Consider the following 19,489-nt stretch of genomic DNA (forward strand, 5'->3'; position numbering starts at 1 on the left):
TATGTAATAAAGACACATTTGCATTTAAAACATTCCACATATCCAACCAATCAGGTGTCGGCGTTGCCGATGGAGACACCACAATCATCTGCTCCACCTCCTCCTTAGATGAGCCTTCCGCTTCAGACATGCCAACACACACGTACCGACACCCCCACACACTCAGGGATATATCTATATGGAGACAGTCCCCCAATAAGGCCCTTTTGGAGAGACAGAGAGAGAGTATGCCAGCACACGCCCAGCGCCACCGGACACTGGAATAAAATCCCAGTCAGTATAGCGCTATACATATATAAATACACTCACTGCGTCAATTAAATGTGCCCTTCTCCTCTTTTTTTGCCCTCTTTAACCGTGTTCAGCAGGGGAGAGTCCGTAGAGCCAGCATCTCTGCAGTGTGCTGTGGAGAAAATGGCGCTGGTTAGTGCTGGAGGCTCACCGGCAGGTTTCGGTCCCGCTCAAATTATTTAAACTGGCGGGGGGGTTTCAATATACTGCCTCCGCAGTATCTACATCATTTGCCAGTGTCCCTTGAGGTTAATATTGCTGCCCAGGGCGCCCCCCCATGCGCCCTGCACCCTTACAGTGCCCGCTGTGTGTGTATGTGTGGGAGCAATAGCGCGCAGCGTTACCGCTGCGCTTTACCTTAGTGAAGATCTTGAAGTCTTCTGTCGCCTTTGAAGTCTTCTTTCTTCTTAATACTCACCTGGCTTCTATCTTCCGGCTCTGTGAGGAGGACGGCGGCGCGGCTCCGGGACGAACGGCGAGGGTGAAACCTGCGTTCCGACCCTCTGGAGCTAATGGTGTCCAGTAGCCTAAGAAGCAGAGCGTATCATTTAAATAGGTCTGCTTCTCTCCCCTCAGTCCCATGATGCAGGTAGCCTGTTGCCAGCAGTGCTCCCTGACAATAAAAAACCTAACAAAAGTCTTTTTCAGAGAAACTTAGGAGAGCTCCCCTGCAGTGCATCCAGTCGCCTCTGGGCACAGGTTCTAACTGAGGTCTGGAGGAGGGGCATAGAGGGAGGAGCCAGTGCACACCCATCTAAAGTCTTTTAGAGTGCCCATGTCTCCTGTGGAGCCCGTCTATACCCCATAGTCCTTACGGAGTCCCCAGCATCCTCTAGGACTTAAGAGAAACAGAGTTTAAGCCATATTCTTCCACAGCTTTTTCTCCAATTATGAAGCTAATGGTTTGGGACAAATATGTGACAGATTGTGAAGGTGCTCAATTTGAATCCCAGCCATAGCAGTCAAATCCTCTCCGGATTAGGGTTAATGAAGCTGACTCCCCCTGATGTACTACTTTTACGTGTCTGCTTTCTGTTTCCCCTATTTCATGGTACCTACAATACTGTATATCTATTACTAATTCACATATAGATATGTCCCCATTTATCTTTGCTGCAGTCACGCCAAATAGTCCCTCTTGGCAAGCCAGGTTGTGGGAGAATCTTCTAGCATTGGGTGTCTTTTTTGCCGAAAATACATCTTAGTGTCAATGAAATATGACTACTATAGAAAGCACAAGGAGACTGTGATAATTAATTTGATACACAGTATGACACTTGTTTATCTGGGTGTAGTAAGGTATGCCGGCGGTCGGACTCCCGGCGACCAGCTGACCGGTGCCGGGAGCCCGACTGCTGGCATACTGACAGTGTGGCAAGAGCAAATGAGCCCCTTGCGAGCTCGCTGCGCTCGCCATGCTGCGCTCGCCACGCTGCGAGCACGGTGGCACGCATAGCGCGCCACGCTATTTTATTCTCCCTCCAGGGGGGTCGTGGACCCCCACGAGGGAGAATAAGTGTCGGTATGCCGGCTGTCGGGATTCCGGCGCCGGTATACTGTGCGTCAGGATCCCAAGAGCCGGCATACTGAAGACCACCCGTTTATCTGTATGTGACTGAGTGCCTAATTCAGAGTTGATCGCAACAGCAAATTTGTTAGTAGTAGGGCAAAACCATGGGGGTCATTCCGACCCGTTCGTATGCAGCTTTTTTTAGCTGCCATGCGAACGGGTCCGGAATGCACATGCGCAGCGGGCAAATGCGCAGGCGCGTTGCTGCCTGGCGATTGGGAACGCCGGACAGTGACGGAATTAAAGAAGAAAGCGATCACTGCCGCGAACGCAACGAGATTGACAGGAGGAAGGCATTCCGGGGTGGCAACTGACCGTTTTCTGGGAGTGGTGAGGAAAACGCAGGCGTGTCCAGGCGTTTGCAAGGCGGGTGTCTGACGTCAATTCCAGGACCGTACAGGCTGAAGTCATCGCAGTGGGTAAGTAATTTCAGAACTACTTAGAAACTGCACAAAATGTTTTTGCATAGCTCGGCTGCACAAGCGTTCGCAGCCTTGCTATGCAAAAATCCACTCCCCCATAGGCGGCATCTAGTTGATCGCATGGGCTGCAAAAAGTTGCAGCGTGCGATCAACTCGGAATGACCCCCCATGTGCACTGAAGTGGGGGGCAGATATAACATGTGCAGAGAGAGTTAGATTTGGGTGGGATGTGTTTAAACTGAATTCTAAATTGCAGTGTAAAAATAAAGCAGCCAGTATTTACCCTGCACAGAAACAAAATAACCCACCCACATCTAACTCTCTCTGCAAATGTTATATCTACCACACCTGCACGCAGTCAGGGACTTACGGAGGGTGGAACAAGTGGGGCTCGAGCTCCACGTGCCGCTGGGGACAGAAGGCGCCGGCTCACTGGTGCACAGCTGACAGCCGGGATCTCGGGCAGGGGTAGGAGGAGATGACTAGAAGAGAGGGAAGGGCAGATCACTGATTGCACAGTGCAGAGAGTCCAGTGCAGTGCAGTGCAGTGTGGTGTGTTGTTAGGGAAGAAGGGAGGTTTGAAGGCTTGTAAGAAGAACTTTCCTGGCTGTCAGGGATCTGCATTTAGTGATCTGGAACATGCAGGCAGTGTGGTGGCCACCCCTTCCCTTTCCTCAGTCCTTTCCTTCTACCCACGGAGGTCCAGCCTGACAATCACATAGAAGCTCCGCCCCTCCAAGCTGGAACGAGGAGCTGCTCTGCTGCTGGCCTCTTGGTGAGAATTATTGTGTGTTTATGTCTGTGTATACTGTGTGTTTATATGTATATGTCTGTGTTTGTGTGTAAATGTGTGTGTATATGTCTGTGTGCTAATGTGTATACATGTATGTGTGTGTTTATGTATGTCTGTGTGTATATGTGTATGTGTATGCGTGTGTATATTTGTGTGTTTGTGTGTGTGTATATATCTGTGTATACTGTATTTGTGTGTTTATGTATGTATGTGCCTAAATGTGTATGAATCTATGTATGTATGTATGTATGTATGTATGTATGTATGTATGTATGTATGTGTGTGTGGCGGTGGGTGGGGGTGCCGTGACATGACCCTGCTCTGAGGGTCATTTCTCAATGCTACACCTCTGCCTGCAGTGCACATTGGCCCTCATTCTAAGTTGATCACTCGCTAGTTACTTTTAGCAGCAGCGCAAACACATTGTCGCCGCCCATGGGGGAGTGTATTTTTGCTTTGCAGAAGTGCGATCGCATTTGCAGCCGAGCAGCTACAAAAACATTTTGTGCAAAACAAGACCAGCCCTGTAGTTACTTATCGTATGCGATGATTCTAGCGAAGAAGAACCCGGAATTGACATCAGATACCCGCCCTGCAAATGCCTGGTCACACCTGCGTTTTCCCTACCACTCCCTGAAAATGGTCAGTTGACACCCAGAAACGCCCTCTTTCTGTCAATCTCCTTGCGTTCGGCTGTGCGATTGGAATCGTCGCTAGAAGTAATGCATAACAACAATGTTCTTTGTACCCATACGACATGCGTGTGCATTTTAGTGCATACGCATGCGCAGATTAGCCGTTTTTTTAACTGATCGCTATGCAGCAAACAACGGAGGCTAGCAATTAACTCGGAATGACCCCCATGGTTTTGTCTAACTGCTAACAAATTTGCTGCTGCGATCAACTCTGAATTATCCCAAGTCTCTTAATCTGCATTTGAAGTGCTTCAATGTAGCATCCGCAGCTTTTACCCAAAACAAGTTCTGATCTGCTCTGTATTCAGACTCCATGGTGTACTGAGGCTAGATCTATGGGGACACATCTATAATCAGTAAACCAATTGTATAACGTGAAATGTGCAGGTACTGTATGTGGATGTTGAATTAACCACTATGGACTTACTTAGACAAACCGGTGCCTTTTCCCAAGCTCCATTCACACATTTAATTTCTTCTTTCCCGTCAAGTACATAAAAATTTGGACATCGATAAAAGACTCTGGAACCTGATTTATAACTTTCTTCTCTTTTACTATTTGTGATGTCTCCAAATTCTATTTCTGGTGCTGGACCACAATTCCCGCCAATTTCTGAAAAGAAAAAAATATATAATATAATGAATGTAACAAGCCAATGCAGCCACTGAATAGCAAATTCAGAAACAGGGTACACACAAAAATAGCTTTATACAGTATAAACAATATCTAATAATATCTAATGGTGTAAGGGTGATTTAGCAAACTGTACCTTGCAACGATGTAGTTCTGCTGTAGGTGTCTTTTACTAAGCAGTGAATCAAAATGCCACATTTAATTGCTTGTCTTAGCTGCTTATTATTAAACAATTGGCTGCTATTTAATAAATACCCAGCAGAAGCAATCAGTTGCAAGCATATTTCCAATAGCATTCAACAATGCGCAGGAGAAAAGCAAATTAGAGAATATGAGAAACAGATGCTGTCCAGCTGGTGAAACGTGTCAGAAATCTTAAAAAAATAATGATATAAATAAATCATATTAAGTCGTAGCATAAGTATATATAGCCACCACTCTTGGCACTGTACAGTATGTTGGGGTTGTCAAAAGTATAGCCCTAATTAGCACTAGGTGTCCTATATGGTCCTAGATGGTATGGTATGAAGCCAGTATAATAAAGTATCCACCATCTACCCATGGGCTTTCTTCCTGACCACATCATGAGCAGTAGGAGGTTTGCAGCATTTACAAATTAGGTCAATGATAAACAAGTGTATATGGAATTTACATGTATGTTTGACTATGAACAAAATAGATTTCTTAAATTTGCTAATTACAGTTAAAATATGTTGTATCATAGCAACATTTTCCATATTGCATATATATAGTCTCAGGGCCAGTGCAAGGGTTCTCGGCACCCTAGACAAAACTTCAGCCTATCCCCTTACCCCTTACCCCTTCTCCAACCCACAAACCAATATTCACTTTCCAGCCTCAGGTGAAAGTGTGGAAGTAGCATCTTAGAAGTTCAACAGCAGCCATCTGCATTAAGTTTACTCAGAGTTATCCTTACATTTGTTATAAGCAGATGCAGGGATTCCTCTCTAGATCTTAGCGCCCTAAGCAGTTGTCTAAAGCTGCCTAATGGTAGAGCTGGCCCTGTATAGTCTACATCACAGGTTCTTAAACTCGGTCCTCGGGACATCACACAGTTCATATTTTCCAGTTCACCTGTGGATTTTGAAAATGTGACAGTTGGTGATACACAGTGTACCTGCCGGGTGACCTTTAAAACGTTAACTGTGTGGGGTCCTGAGGACCCAGTTTGAGAACCACTGGTCTACATTACAGGCATGTAAAGTAAATATAGGAAAGGTATGTGTCCCACGTTAGGTTTTTAGCAGCTCCATTGAAAAATTATATTTTTTAAAAAGGATAAATAGAGAGCTTGTTATGCATATTTCATTTAAAAATGGTGTATAAAGGTATTTGGAATGTGCGTAATGCTGAAACACTTAGTGCATAAACAAAGATATTAAACATTCATTATATAATGTTTCGGTACGTTTACAACTCATTGATAGAGTTTTGATGTTTGTTGGGTTCCTGCGGTATAAGCGGTAAGTGGTCAGATGAAGGATTCCACATGCACGTTGAATCAGGACCTGGTTTTGCTAGCTAACTGACCCTATCCTACCTCTGGTACTTTTGGCTCTGTGGGCGCTGTCCTCCCCATCTTACACGGCCGCGATCCGCTGTGCTCCTCGTTGGCATTTGTTGTCTGACTTGAAGTGTGGATGCCTATCAGGAAGTGACTTCCAGATGATGTGTACCCATTTCCAATGCATTTCGCGCAATGCTGCACTTTATCAACGATGTTTGTCTGTTGATGGACGTTCATATTTAGAAGAAATTGTAAAAAAACGTTATTGTTCATACTGGTAAAAACTGAAGTTCCCATAGCAAGTAATGTCATAAAAAAGGTGGTAAGCACATGGCAATGCAGTAGTGTCTCCTCCATGCCGATGTGGGACGACTTTTTGAATTTGCGTGGAGGAGACATTGCCACCAAACTAAAGAAAATGGAAACCAAATGGATCTATGAGCTAAAGACAGCAAAGACGCATGGATTAAATATTGAAACAGAATTAAATGTCTTTTTACAATCTTCTTCCTTTTTTATTTAATTCCCATACTCCACATACTCTTTTTCCATAAAACCAAACATTTATATGTATTTTATATTTTTCATTACAATAGAAAAACCTCCATATAATTTTAATAATGCTTTAATAATCCTGAACACTACTGCAGTGCTAGGTGCTTAGCATTTTTTTATGGCATCAGTTACTGTGGGAACTTCTATTTTTACCAATATGAACAATAAAGTTTTTTTAAATATCTACCATAAATATGAGCGTCCAACAACAGACAAACATCATTGACAGAGTGCAGCATTGCATGAAACACATTGGAAATGGTTTCACATCATCTTGAAGTCATGTCCTAAAAACGTAAAAAAAGAAAAATATAGAAGCGCTCACGGAACCAATGGCAATGCTCCTCATAAAGAATAGTCAAATTGAGGAATATAACACAATTCCTTTTTAGAGGCGAACACGGGCCTGACATTGCACCTCATAATTTTGAAAAATACAGCATTTGTACCTACTATTGTTAGACATACAGTAGGCTCTTCAATGGTTGGTCTGTCCTGTCCTGAAAATGTCTAGTCAAAAGCGTACCAAAAAGCTGAACTACAGTGTAGAGAACATTTTTAAACTTCTAATAAAAACTAAACATATTAGACTGAAAATAGATTTACAGAGTTCTTTAAGTATTGTATGCACAGATGGGTAAATTGTAAAAATTCAGGCATACAAAGAAATACTGAAAAATATACTCCTATACGTGGTGTACCTCTTATATAAAATAGTAATAGGGAATAGGGGACTGAGTGACTCCTGCACCAGCTAGTTTATTATAGCTGTCTTGGGAAAAAAAAGCCACTAAACTGTAGCAGTAGACTCAATAGCCCCATAGGACGTGGGGAAACTCCCCAAAGAGAAAACAGGTTAATAGGGTAGTGAAGAAAATATAAATAATTGGAGGTAGCACTGTTATTTTAAATCTCCTGCCCCTGCTGGTGTATGACATTTAGGGGGTATGACTGACCTTTTATACCCCTGTTCTCATCATGCTGGAGGAATGCCCAGCACTCCAGTGAGCTACAGGACAGCCCCTAGCCTCTCCAGGCAGTGTGTTGCTTGGTGACTCCATCCAAGGGGTTTGGGTACATATCAACAGTGGGCTCCCGATAGGCACAATTCCAACATTTCCCAGTAGGTTGTAGAATCCAATTAATGAGAACACATGCATTGTATCTTTAGTGAAGTTTCGTTCCAAAGGATGTGGCAGTTTAGGCTGTGTATATATATATATATATATATATATATATCTAAGTGCATATTTACCAAAGTTTGATTAAAACTGAAGCATAACTCTAGTGTTATATGAGAATTAATCTGGAGGAAAACAGAAGAACATACTATCAGTTATCAGGAATACTGAAGGACTGCTTCTGAACAACAAATGTAAGTTCACTTACTTCACAACAAACCATTCCTGCCTGTATAACCTGGCACTCAGCACTGAACTTTCTGTTTTGAACACTGCTAGAACTTTACACTTCACCTGCATTCACTTATATTTGTACTTTCAGCTTTTTTCACATCACAGTACCAATGCCAGTTTCATTCACCTCTCCACCACCATTTCCCTTTCTCCCTACCACTCAGCCCGGCTCCCTTCCTTCTATCCCTGTTATCTCACTTCCATCTGCATCATGCTGAACTCTCTTCCTACCCACCTCCTGCAGTTTCCCTTCCTAGCACAGGAGCCCACACAATCACTGCACCTTCTTAATCTCTGCTGTCCCAAAAAAATCTCACCTCAGTGCTACAGAAACCCATATAATCTCATTCACATATCTCCCACAAACTCTCTCCTTCTCTACTATGCCCTCTGGAATGTCAGAACTGTCTGTAACAAATTGGCTCCACCCATAAATGTTTTATCTTAAACTCCCTGAATCTTCTAGCCATTACAGAAACCTGGGATTCCCACTTTGACACCACCTCTCCTGCTACTCTCTCAACTGGGGGCCTCACATTCTCACATACCCCCCAGCCCAGCAGTCACCATAGTGGTGGTGTTGCAGCCTTCTATCCTCAAGTTACTCCTTCCAACTCTTACCCCCAGAACCTTCCCTTACAATATCTACGTTTGAGGTCCATGCTATATCTTCCAACCTGTTCAACTTCAGGTTACTGTCATTTACCTTCATCCTGGCTCTCCATAAAAAATTTCTGTGACTTTTCTCCCTGGCTCCCTGACTTCCTCTCTTCAGACATTCCCTCCATTTTCTTAGTTGATTTCAACATCCCAATAAATATCCCTACAGATTCCTCTGCTTCTAAACTTCTGAACCTCAAATCATCACTTGGTCTTTCCCAGTGGACCTCCTCACACTCCCATGTATGTAGGCACTCACTTGATCTGGTCTTCACTCACCATTATATTTTTGACTACTCCAACTTCCTATTCCCCCTCTCCCTCTTTGGAGAAAGTCACGCTATAAACCATACTTTCTCCACATCAAATTTATGCTCTGATCCTACAGTGCCGCCCTTCCCTCCATAAACAGTCATACTTCAAGACCTCATCACTGTCAACTCCCTTCTCTGCTTACCCTTGCCTCAACTATATGCCCTTGCTACTAACTTCACATAAAGATGTAGCCATGCTAATCATGGCTACATCTTGCCAAAACATGCACTCACAGCGTGGATAGGTGTGCCTGCACCTATCCATGCTGATCTGCGTCTTTTGCAGCCCCATATACTTTGTATAGGGCATGTGTGCATCTAAGTCACATGCGCAAAGAGACATGGACGCGAGTGACGGCAAACAAGCTGCACTCGCGCCTAGATGTAGCCATTCAGAAAAATGAGAACTCGTGGCGCTACCGTAACCACAAACACAATCAAAGAGGTGGTCTAAAATTTACCACAAGATCCGGGTGGAATTCACTTACATAAGCATTGAATTCTAGAACAATAAAAAAATAAACACAATAGTGTAATATGTAACAGCAAAATATCCAATATGTGTTTTTACTGGTTCCACTCGCATGGAGAAACTTTTAACAATGCATGTCATCCGCATAAGGGGTGTATCCGGAAATCATCAGCAGGATTCTAGATGAAATTGGTCTATATGTATCATCCTTATAGGAGGTGTAGCCAGAAATCCCCAACGAAATACTAAAAACTTAAAAAAGGCCAATATGGTGCAATAAAGTTTTATAAAATGAAAAATTTAATAAAAATGATACACTCACAATTTTTAAAAACTTAAAGGGCATATATCACCAATCATATGGTAAATCAGATGATATCCTCTCACAGCACCGATCCAAAATCCCTCTGCATCCAGGAAGAAATTGATGACCAGACAGTGAAAGCAAAGGAATACCAAATGATGATTTGCTTAAACGCGTTTTCGGTCCTAAGACCTTCCTCAGAAGCATGTTATTTTGCTGTTACATATTACACTATTGTGTTTATTTTTTTATTGTTCTAGAATTCAATGCTTATGTAAGTGAATTCCACCCGGATCTTGTGGTAAATTTTAGACCACCTCTTTGATTGTGTTTGTGGTTACGGTAGCGCCACGAGTTCTCATTTTTCTGATTGGTGTATAGTTAAAGTCTTGGTGAAGGCTTTTTTTGGGAACACGGGCTGTCATCTTAACCTGTAATCGCGGTTCTGGGATAAAACTTGTAATCTGTAAACTAGATGTAGCCATGATGACTATGGCTACATCTGTACATCTAGAGATGATGTCATATTCCTGATCTGGTCTCCCCGGTCCACCTCCCCATTAGATCCTATCCCTTCCTGCCTTCTCTGCTACCTCTCTCCCTCCGTCTGTTTCTATCTTGCCCACCTTCTCAATCTCTCCTTCTCATCAGGCAATGTCCCCTCTGCCTTCAAGCATGCCATTGTATCCCTACAACTACTTACCCATCTCTCTCCTCCTTTTTGCCTCCAAATGCCTTGAGTATATTGACTACAACTGCCACCTTACTGCCTTTCATTCTTCCAACTACTGCTTGACCCATTTCAGTCTGACTGACATCTGTCCTCTTCACTCCACTGAAACTGCCTTCCCGAAAGTCTGCAATGACCTCCATGCTGCCAAATCGCTGCTTATTCTACTTGACCTCTTGAAACTGTGGACCACCTACAAATCCCTCAATCCATTAGTTTGTGTGATACTGCCCTCTTCTTGCTAGCCTCCTCTGTCTCCTCTCATGACTTCACCTCACCCATACTTACTCTAATAGTAGGTGTCCCCCAAGGTTCCATGCGTGGACCTTTTTTTTGCCTTAGTCTATACAATATGTCCTCTTTAGGTGAGCTCATTACCTCTTTTGACTTATGATATCATCTCTATAACTCAAATCTACATTTTCTCCCCGTCCCACTCTCTCCTCACTTGTATCTCCCAGAGACATCACTCACCTCCTAGACACCTGGTGCGGTGGTGGGAAAAGGGGTGGGGCTTCATTGGAAGGGGTGGAACTTCATGGCCTGGCACCCATTTTTGACGCTTGAATCTCCAAGAAAGCAGCCAGACTTTTACCGGAAGGGTCCCAACACCCATTTTTTAGTCACTTTGGGGTTTGGGAGGGGCGGGCTGACTCCCGGGGAGTGCTGTGCCTGCTGTGCTGGCTTCTACACAGTGACAGGAGCTGAGTGCTGCACATAATGTAACAGTGCAGCACTCAGCTCCTGTTAGTGAGCAGGAGCTGGCGTTTTGGTGTCACCCCTCGGTGGGTGACACCTGTGAGCTGTGTGCACCCCCTTGTGATGTCACTGGTATCATCTACAGAATGTGTTACTGTAATTTCATCCTATCTAGTCTCCCTGAATACTACCTGTCTCCACTCCAATCTATCCTCAATGCTGCTGCCCAGCTCATCTTCCTCTCCAAACATACTATTTCCCCCTCCCCTCTCTTACAAGACTTACACTGGCTCCCATTCCCATTCAGAATCCAATTCAAGCTGCTCACACACACTTACAAAGCCCTCACCCATCCCTCTACCATTTACATGTCTGACCTTATCTCCCTTTATACATCTACCTGACCTCTTCTGCCTCTCCTGCCAACTGATTACTTCTTCCCACTCCTGCCACCAATATTTTGGCCATGGTGCTCCCTACAGTAGCCCTGGAATTCTCTACCTCTCCCTGTCAGTCTCTCCACCTCTCTACAAAACTAATGGGCTCTCAAGACCCACCTACTGTTTACCCCATCTGTGTCACACTTGTCTGTCTACCACTCCCCTTTAGCATGTAAGCTCTCAAGAGCAGAGCTTTTCATTCTCTTACTACATACTTCTCTACACCATACTCCATACAATGGCATCTAACCCTCAGTTTCTGCCACCCAGATGGATATTTTAGTGCCATGTCAGCTGATGCAGCAGTGTTTATATAGAATATAGTAATATAGTAACATAGTTAGTTTAAAAAAAGACAAGTTGTCCATCGACTTCAACCTTTGTTTTGATCCTATACTGATATGAATGTAACCTAAGTATACCTGTAGTAACTCAATACAGTCTTTTCAAATGTTATATACCTGGATATCTTTATCAGTTAGAAATTTATCCAACCCATTTTTAAACTTAATTACTGAGTCTGCCATTACTACCTTCTCTGCCAAGGCATTCTAGATCCTTGCTGCCCTGATTGTGAAGAACTCCCTTCTTTGTTGGTACAGTATTCCATTTTTTCACTTCTAACCACAGAGTATCCGCATGTCCTTTGTATAAGTATACTAATAAACAAATTGCCGGATTAATTTTCACCTGTGTGCTGACCTGGAGTAGCCGACCTGTACCGACGTGATGGGGTCCTGAACCCCGGACCCATACCTAGTATTAGGGACCCCCAGTGACGGAGACGCCTTGCCAATCGGCCTGTGGCTTAACCCTATATCTGCAGATATACGCAACTAAGATCTCCGTATTATCTGATTATTATGTAGTATTATTTTTCACTCAGTGTGCATTAGGGAACACAAATTGTATTTTCTTATACAGAATTACCCCTCCCTTTTAGCACATGAGTGACATCACAATCTGATTGAGCAGCTTGCCACTATATGTGCATTATATTTAGAGAGGCATGGATGGGTCAGCATTAGGAGGGATTGCTGACTCCAGAGTGACATTGGAGAAGTCAGGGGTGTCTCCAGGTAAGCTGGCTCTCAGATGCTGTAGGAGCCATTATCATGTGGCCTTACACTGGGCATTCAGACCCAGACATATGTGTAATTATTTATGGGGTCGGGTGCGGTGGCCCCTATGTCGGTATGGCTGGGCGGCTTCAGGTCGGCACACCATAACACTTTATTAACACTTCTGATTTTCCCTATCACTTTGTATATATTTTTGTATTTTAATCACACTTCACTTACATAGCACTTATGTGCTTCTTATTAACCCTTATTAATTTTCACCTGTGTGCTGATCTGGGGTAGCCGACCTGTGCCGAAGTGATGGGGCCCTGCACCCTGGACCCATACCTAGTATTAGGACCCCCAGTGACGGAGCCGCCTTGCCAATCGGCCTGGGGCTTAACCCTATATCTGCAGATATACGCAACTAAGATCTCTGTATTATTTGATTATTATGTAGTATTATTTTTCACTCAGTGTGCATTAAGGAACACAAATTGTTTTTTCTTATACAGAATTACCCCTCCCTTTTAGCACCTGAGTGACATCACAATCTGATTGGGCAGCTTGCCACTATATGTGCTTATTGTGAAGAACTCCCTTCTTTGTTGGTACAGTATTAAATTTTTTCTCTTCTAACCACAGAGTATCCGTGTGTCCTTTGTATAGGTATACTAATAAACAAATTGCCGGATAGCTCCATGTATTGTTCCTTTATGTATTTATATATATATTGATAATGTCTCCTCGTAGACGCCTCTTTTCAAGTGAGAACATATTTAACCTGGTAAACCTTTCCTCATATTCTAACTTCTCTAACCCCCTTATCAATTTAGTTGCTCATCTCTGAACCCTTTCAAGCTCTAAGATATCTTTGTTATATTGTGGTGCCCAAAATTGAACACAATATTCAAGATGTGGCCGTACCAGTGATTTATATAAAGGTATGATTACACTTTCATCCCTTGTCACAATTCCCAGTTTTATGGAGGCTTAAACCTTATTTGCCTTTGTTGCGGCAATCTGACATTGTTTACTGTTGTTACATTTATTATCAATGAGCATCCCCAAATCTTTTTCTAATACAGTTTCTCCTAAAATCTCTGCATTTAATTTGGAGGATGCATGGTTATTTTTAGTTCCGAAGTGCATGACTTTACATTTATCAATCTTAAATCTCATTCTCCATTTAGATGCCCAAAGCTCCAGTTTAAATTAGTAATTCTGTAGGGACTCTGAATCCTTGTCTGAGTTAATTACCCTACATAGTTTAGTATCATCTGCAAAAATTGATACCGTGCTTTACAGATCTATTCCTAAATCATTAATAAATATATTAAACAGTAGAGGCCTGAGTACTGACCCTTGCAATATTCCACTGAATACTGTTGCCCAGTTGGAGAACATACCATTAACCATAAACCACAGTTCCCTGTTATCAAGGCAATTACTTACCTAAGTACAAATGGTGTTGCCTATGCAGAGCTCTTTTAGTTTGAAAATCAGCCTCGTGTGAGGCACTGTATTGAAGGCTTTTGCAAAGTCTAAACAGACCACATCTACTGCATTGTCCTGGTTAAGATTATTGCTCACTTTTTTTGTAGAAACCAATTAAGTTAGTTTGGCATCACTTGTCCCTCACAAAACCATTGTGGTTCCTAGCAATAACATTGGAGGTATCCAAAAACTCCTGTATGCTATCCTTTAATATTCCCTGCAAAATTTTTCCCACTACTGATGTTAAACTATTCAGTCTATAGTTACCGGGATAAGTTTTTCTTCCCTTTTTAAATATAGGCATTACCTCTGCTATACACCAGTCCTTTGGTATCATGCCTGTTTTAATTGAATCATAAAAAATCAAATACAGAGGCTTTGCTAATTCTGAGTGAAGCTCCATAAGAATCCTTGGGTGAAGTCCATCTGGACCCGGTGATTTATAAATCTTAATTTTGCTTAGTCACTCACGTACTACTTCCTCTCTCAAATAAGTGCTAAGCAATGGTATGTTGCCATTACTTATGTTAGTCGTTTCTTCTAACAATTGTTCCTCTCTCATAAACACTGATGAAAAAAATGTGTTGAATATTTCTGCTTTTAGTTTGTCATCACTTGTCAATACGCACAATTTTCCTTTAATTGGTCCAATATTCTCTCCTTTTAACCTTCTGCTGTTTATATACTTTAAAACACTTTTTTGGGTTCATTTTACTCTCCTTAGCAATTTGCTTTTTGTTTTCTTTTTTTATCTGCTCTGATTTCTGTTTTGCATTTCTTGTTACTTTCCTTGTAGAAGTGGAGTGACCCCCATTTTATTTAAAAGCTTTGAAAGCATGTCTCTTTGGGGCAGATGTATTAACCTGGAGAAGGGATAAAGATATGATAAAGAAGTGATAAGTACAAGGTGATAACGCACTAGCCAATCATTACAGTTTTGAAAAATTACGTTAGCAGTTGATTGGCTGGTGCGTTATCACCTTGCACTTATCACTGCTTTATCACTTCTCCAGGCTTAATACATCTGCCCTAATATACCCATTTCTTCCTTAACCTGCATCGGTTTGTATTACAGGTTGAGTATCCCATATCCATGTATTCCGAAATACGGAATATTCCGAAATACGGACTTTTTTGAGTGAGAGTGAGATAGTGAAAACTTTGTTTTTTGATGGCTCAGTGTACACAAACTTTGTTTAATACACAAAGTTATTAATAATATTGTATTAAATGACCTTCAGGCTGTGTATACAAGGTGTATATGAAACATAAATTAATTGTGTGTATGTACACACACTTTGTTTAATGCACAAAGTTATAACAAATATTGGCAAAAATTACCTTCAGGCTGTGTGTATAAGGTGTATATGATACATATATGCATTCTGTGCTTAGATTTAGGTCCCATCACCATGATATCTCATTATGGTATGCAATTATTCCAAAATACGGAAAAATCTGTTATCCAAAATACCTCTGGTCCCAAGCATTTTGGATAAGGGATACTCAACCTGTATTAACTTTTGTGTTTGCTGCTCATGGGAATGAATTTACAAGTATAATTATCGAGCAACCATTTGAAAGCTTCCCACATTTCAGCGGTGTTCTTACCATTGAACAGTGTATCCCAGTAAATGCCCTTCAGTGCTTCTTTGAGACTGTTGAAATTTGCTTTTCTGAAGTTAAAAGTCTTTGCTGAACCCTTATAGTGGTGTTTTTGGAAACCAATATCGAATGTGACCATATTGTGATCGCTGTTTCCCAATGTCTCCCCTACTTTAGTATTTGATATTATCTCCACATTATTAGTTACTACTAGGTTCAGTATTGTACTGTTTCTAGTAGGCTCCTTGATTAATTGAGACAAATAGGTCTTTTAGCATATTTGAGAACCTTTTCCCCCTAGCTGTAACACATGATACATTGTTCCAATTTATGTCAGGGTAGTTAAAGTCCCCAATAATTATGACTTCCTCCAATCCTGCTGATTTTTCTATTTGCTGCAATAGTTGAATCTCCTCAGTCAAACTAATGTGAGGTGGTTTGTAGCATGTACCTAATATTATCTTTTTAGTTCCTGATCCCCCACATGATATTTCAACCCACAGTGCCTCCACATTATCTTCTGTTCCTTCGTAGATCACCTCCTTTAGGTATGGTTTTAAGAATGGTTTAATGTAAAGGCATACCTCCTCCACCTTTTTTCTTAGCGCTGTCTCTCCTGAACAGAGATATGCCTCCAAACGTGCTGCCCAGTTATGTGAGTCATCCCACCAGGTCTCCGTCATACCTATAATATAATATTGGTCTTGTAATAATTTCTAATTCCCTCATTTTACCTGATAGACTTCTTGCATTTGTTAGCATACACTTTAGTTTAGCTATTTGTAATACATTATCTTGTACTGTAAGTCACTGTTTTCTTGTTTTGCTCATTTGTTTATGTACTGTGGAACCCTTGTGGCACCATATACATAAAGGATAATAATACGTTTTTCTACCTGGGTGTGGATCATTGAGTCATCCATAATTAGATTTATAGTTAATAGTTTGCCCTCATGTGGTTAACATGCAATATGTCGACACGGTCAAATGGTGGTCAGAGTCAACAGGTTAATATATAAAAGGTATATACCTGAAATAGTGGACATGTACAACAGATTGACACAATCAAAAGGTCAACATGGAAATGGTCAACACAAGTTTGTTTGTTATTTTGGGTGCCATTGACCATTTGAAACCACATGTGACCCCAATTAGTGTACTGCTTTGCCCACCACGCTTCAGGCAAGGTGCCTCATTCTGCTACCACTGGACTCTACACAGGTTACTATTCCAAGACCAGGTGGATGGTAAATAATTAAAATGTTGAAAAAATATGAAAAAAAAACTTGTCAACCATATGTGTTGACCATTCTCATAATGACCATTTGAAAATGTTGACCTTAAGCACTGTCGATCTTTTAAATGTCAACCTTTTGTACTTGTTGACCTAATGCATGTTGACCATATGGGGTTGACTTATTGACTATCAACCTATTTACTGTTGACCTTTCATCCAGAAACCTTTTTACTCTACCTCTAATCCTAACAATAACCCATCCCTCTGGCAGCCTACCCCTAACATGGCCCTCCTGTAGCCTAACCCTAATTGGCCCTTTCACAGCCTATCCCTAACTTCCTCTGACACAGCCTAACCCTAACTCTCGCTCTAGTGTGTAACTTTAACCACAACTCTGGTGCTTACCTACGTGATGTGTTGGGATTCTGACTTTAGGGATCCCGCTATCAGCATATAGAAAAATCAGCAGGTAACAGGCTTTTCAAATTATACAGAATGGGTGTGTAAAGGGGTGAAGAGAATTGAATCCCGCCCTAAGACTCTGTGTCATCAGTGAAGGGCTGTGGGCTGCAGTGTGATTAAGAGTTATTGTGGGCTACTGTGACTATTAAGAGATACTGTGATTTATTAAGGGCAGTGGGATACAATATTATCCTCAGACTGTCAGCAGTGAAGGGCTATCAGCTGCAGTGTGATTAAAGGCTGATGTGGGCTACTGTGACTTAATTAAGAGCTACTGTTACTGATTAAGGACAGTGGGATACCGTGTCACCCTAAGACTCTGTGTCATACTTGAAGGGCTGTGGGCTGCAGTGTGATTAAGGGCTACTGTGACTTTATTAGTAATTATAATATTAATAATAATAATAATAATAATAATAAGTCACAGTAGCCCTTAATCACACTGATGCCCACACCCCTTTACTGATGACATAGAGTTTTAGGGTGACACTGCATCCAACTGTCTTTAAACAGTCACAGTAGCTTATTATTATTATTATTATTATTATTATTATTATGTTACTGTGACTGTGATTAAGTACAGTTCAATACTCTGTCTCCCCCTAAGACTTAGTGTCATCAATGAAGGGCTGCAGCACTGTGACTATGTCAGTGCTAGGAAAATCCTCATTATAAAAAAATTAAATGTGTGTGTCATTGTTCAGGCACAGTACTTACAAATAATGTTCAGTAGGTGCCACCCATCTGTTGCTTACTGTAGTGTTAAAAAATAAATAAAATGTGTGTGATGTTGTTCAGGCACTGTACTTCCAAATAACATTCAGTGTGTGCCGCCGTTGTTTTTTTTTCTTACTGCAGAGTTAAAAAAAAAAAGAATGTGGGTGTTGTAACAATGGGGGTCATTCTGACCCGATCACACGCTGCAGTTTATCGCAGCGGTGCAATCGGGTCAGAACTGCGCAAGCGCCGAAGGCCGTCAGGCTGCTACGATCGCCTCTGCCTGATTGACAGGCAGAGGCGGTCGCTGGTTGGTGGGGGCAGAATGGCAGCATTTGGCCACCATTTTGTGGGCGCAGTCCGGCCAATGCAGGCGTGGCCAGACCGAAAAGGGGGGCGGGCCGCAACGGCTGTGTGATGTCACTGCTGCGGGCCGAGGAGCGATGAGTAGCTCCCGGTCCGCACGTTAAAGCTGCACTGGTCGGGAGCTGCTCTTGAAGTGCAAAGGCATCATCGCTGTGCGATGCCTTTGCACTTCTGCATGGGGGGGAGCAGCACCGACATGCAGGGCGGAATAGCTATGTGTTGGTGGGCATCCCCCCGCATGTCAGTGTGAATGATCGTAGCTGTGCTAAATTTAGCACAGCTACGATCATCTCGGAATGACCCCCAATGTTCAGTACGTATCACCCATCTTTTACTTACTGCAGTGTTAAAAAATAAATAAAAAGTGTGTATTGTTGTTCAGGCACTGTACTTTTCAGTAGTTGCCACCTGTCCATTACTTTTTCTTCTGTGTGGCATTATTTTTACCCATTTATTAAAACAATTGTCAATCCATCTGTACCATTTGTGAAGCCACAATAAGTGTCACAGCACTTCCACTGGCACCCCCTCTGTCACAGCACCCCTTCTGTGTCACCCAGCACAGCACTGCACCCCCTCAGTGTGTACTAACAGTAGGGAGCGGTGATATGCTTTAGGTCCCAGGGCTGTTTGAGTGTTCCACTTCAGCTTTCGCATTTCCTTATACACATTGGACGGGTTAATGAGAGAGTGGGAGGAAAGGATAGAAAATGGCACACTTCTGCCTTAATGGCATGATCCTCAGAACCTTTGTTGTTAGGTAAACATTGCAGAGGATTCTGTAGGTGCCAACAATGAGAGGATGTGCGGATAAGGTCCCTATAGATAAGGGAATAGAAGTAGTGTAGCTAGCTTGGTCGCCTAGAGAGAGTACCCAGTAGTGACTGTGTAGCTGTCCCATCATCAGAGCCAATTCGTAGGGTAGCAATGTTCCTCCTGCTGTCCGGGACTTCTGCTTGGCAGCGGCGGCAGTCCCCCCCTCCAACCTGACAAATTCACTCTGTACGCTCTGCGTGGCACCC

The 19,489-nt window shown here is 42.4% G+C and overlaps 1 protein-coding gene across 4 annotated transcripts in view; it reads right to left on the reverse strand.

Annotated features, from left to right (window-relative positions):
• The window catches only part of LOC134957932 (complement factor H-like), a 1,300,757-nt gene that overhangs the window by 1,094,428 nt on the left and 186,840 nt on the right, over positions 1–19,489 (reverse strand). For all 4 annotated transcript variants that reach the window (XM_063940180.1, XM_063940181.1, XM_063940178.1 and 1 more), the window contains exon 4: positions 4,199–4,384. In XM_063940180.1, coding sequence (XP_063796250.1) covers positions 4,199–4,384 — 186 coding nt within the window. The remainder of the gene's footprint in view (positions 1–4,198; positions 4,385–19,489) is intronic.

Source organism: Pseudophryne corroboree, chromosome 9, assembly GCF_028390025.1.
Source record: "Pseudophryne corroboree isolate aPseCor3 chromosome 9, aPseCor3.hap2, whole genome shotgun sequence".
In the NCBI taxonomy this organism is placed as follows: Eukaryota; Metazoa; Chordata; class Amphibia; order Anura; family Myobatrachidae; genus Pseudophryne; species Pseudophryne corroboree.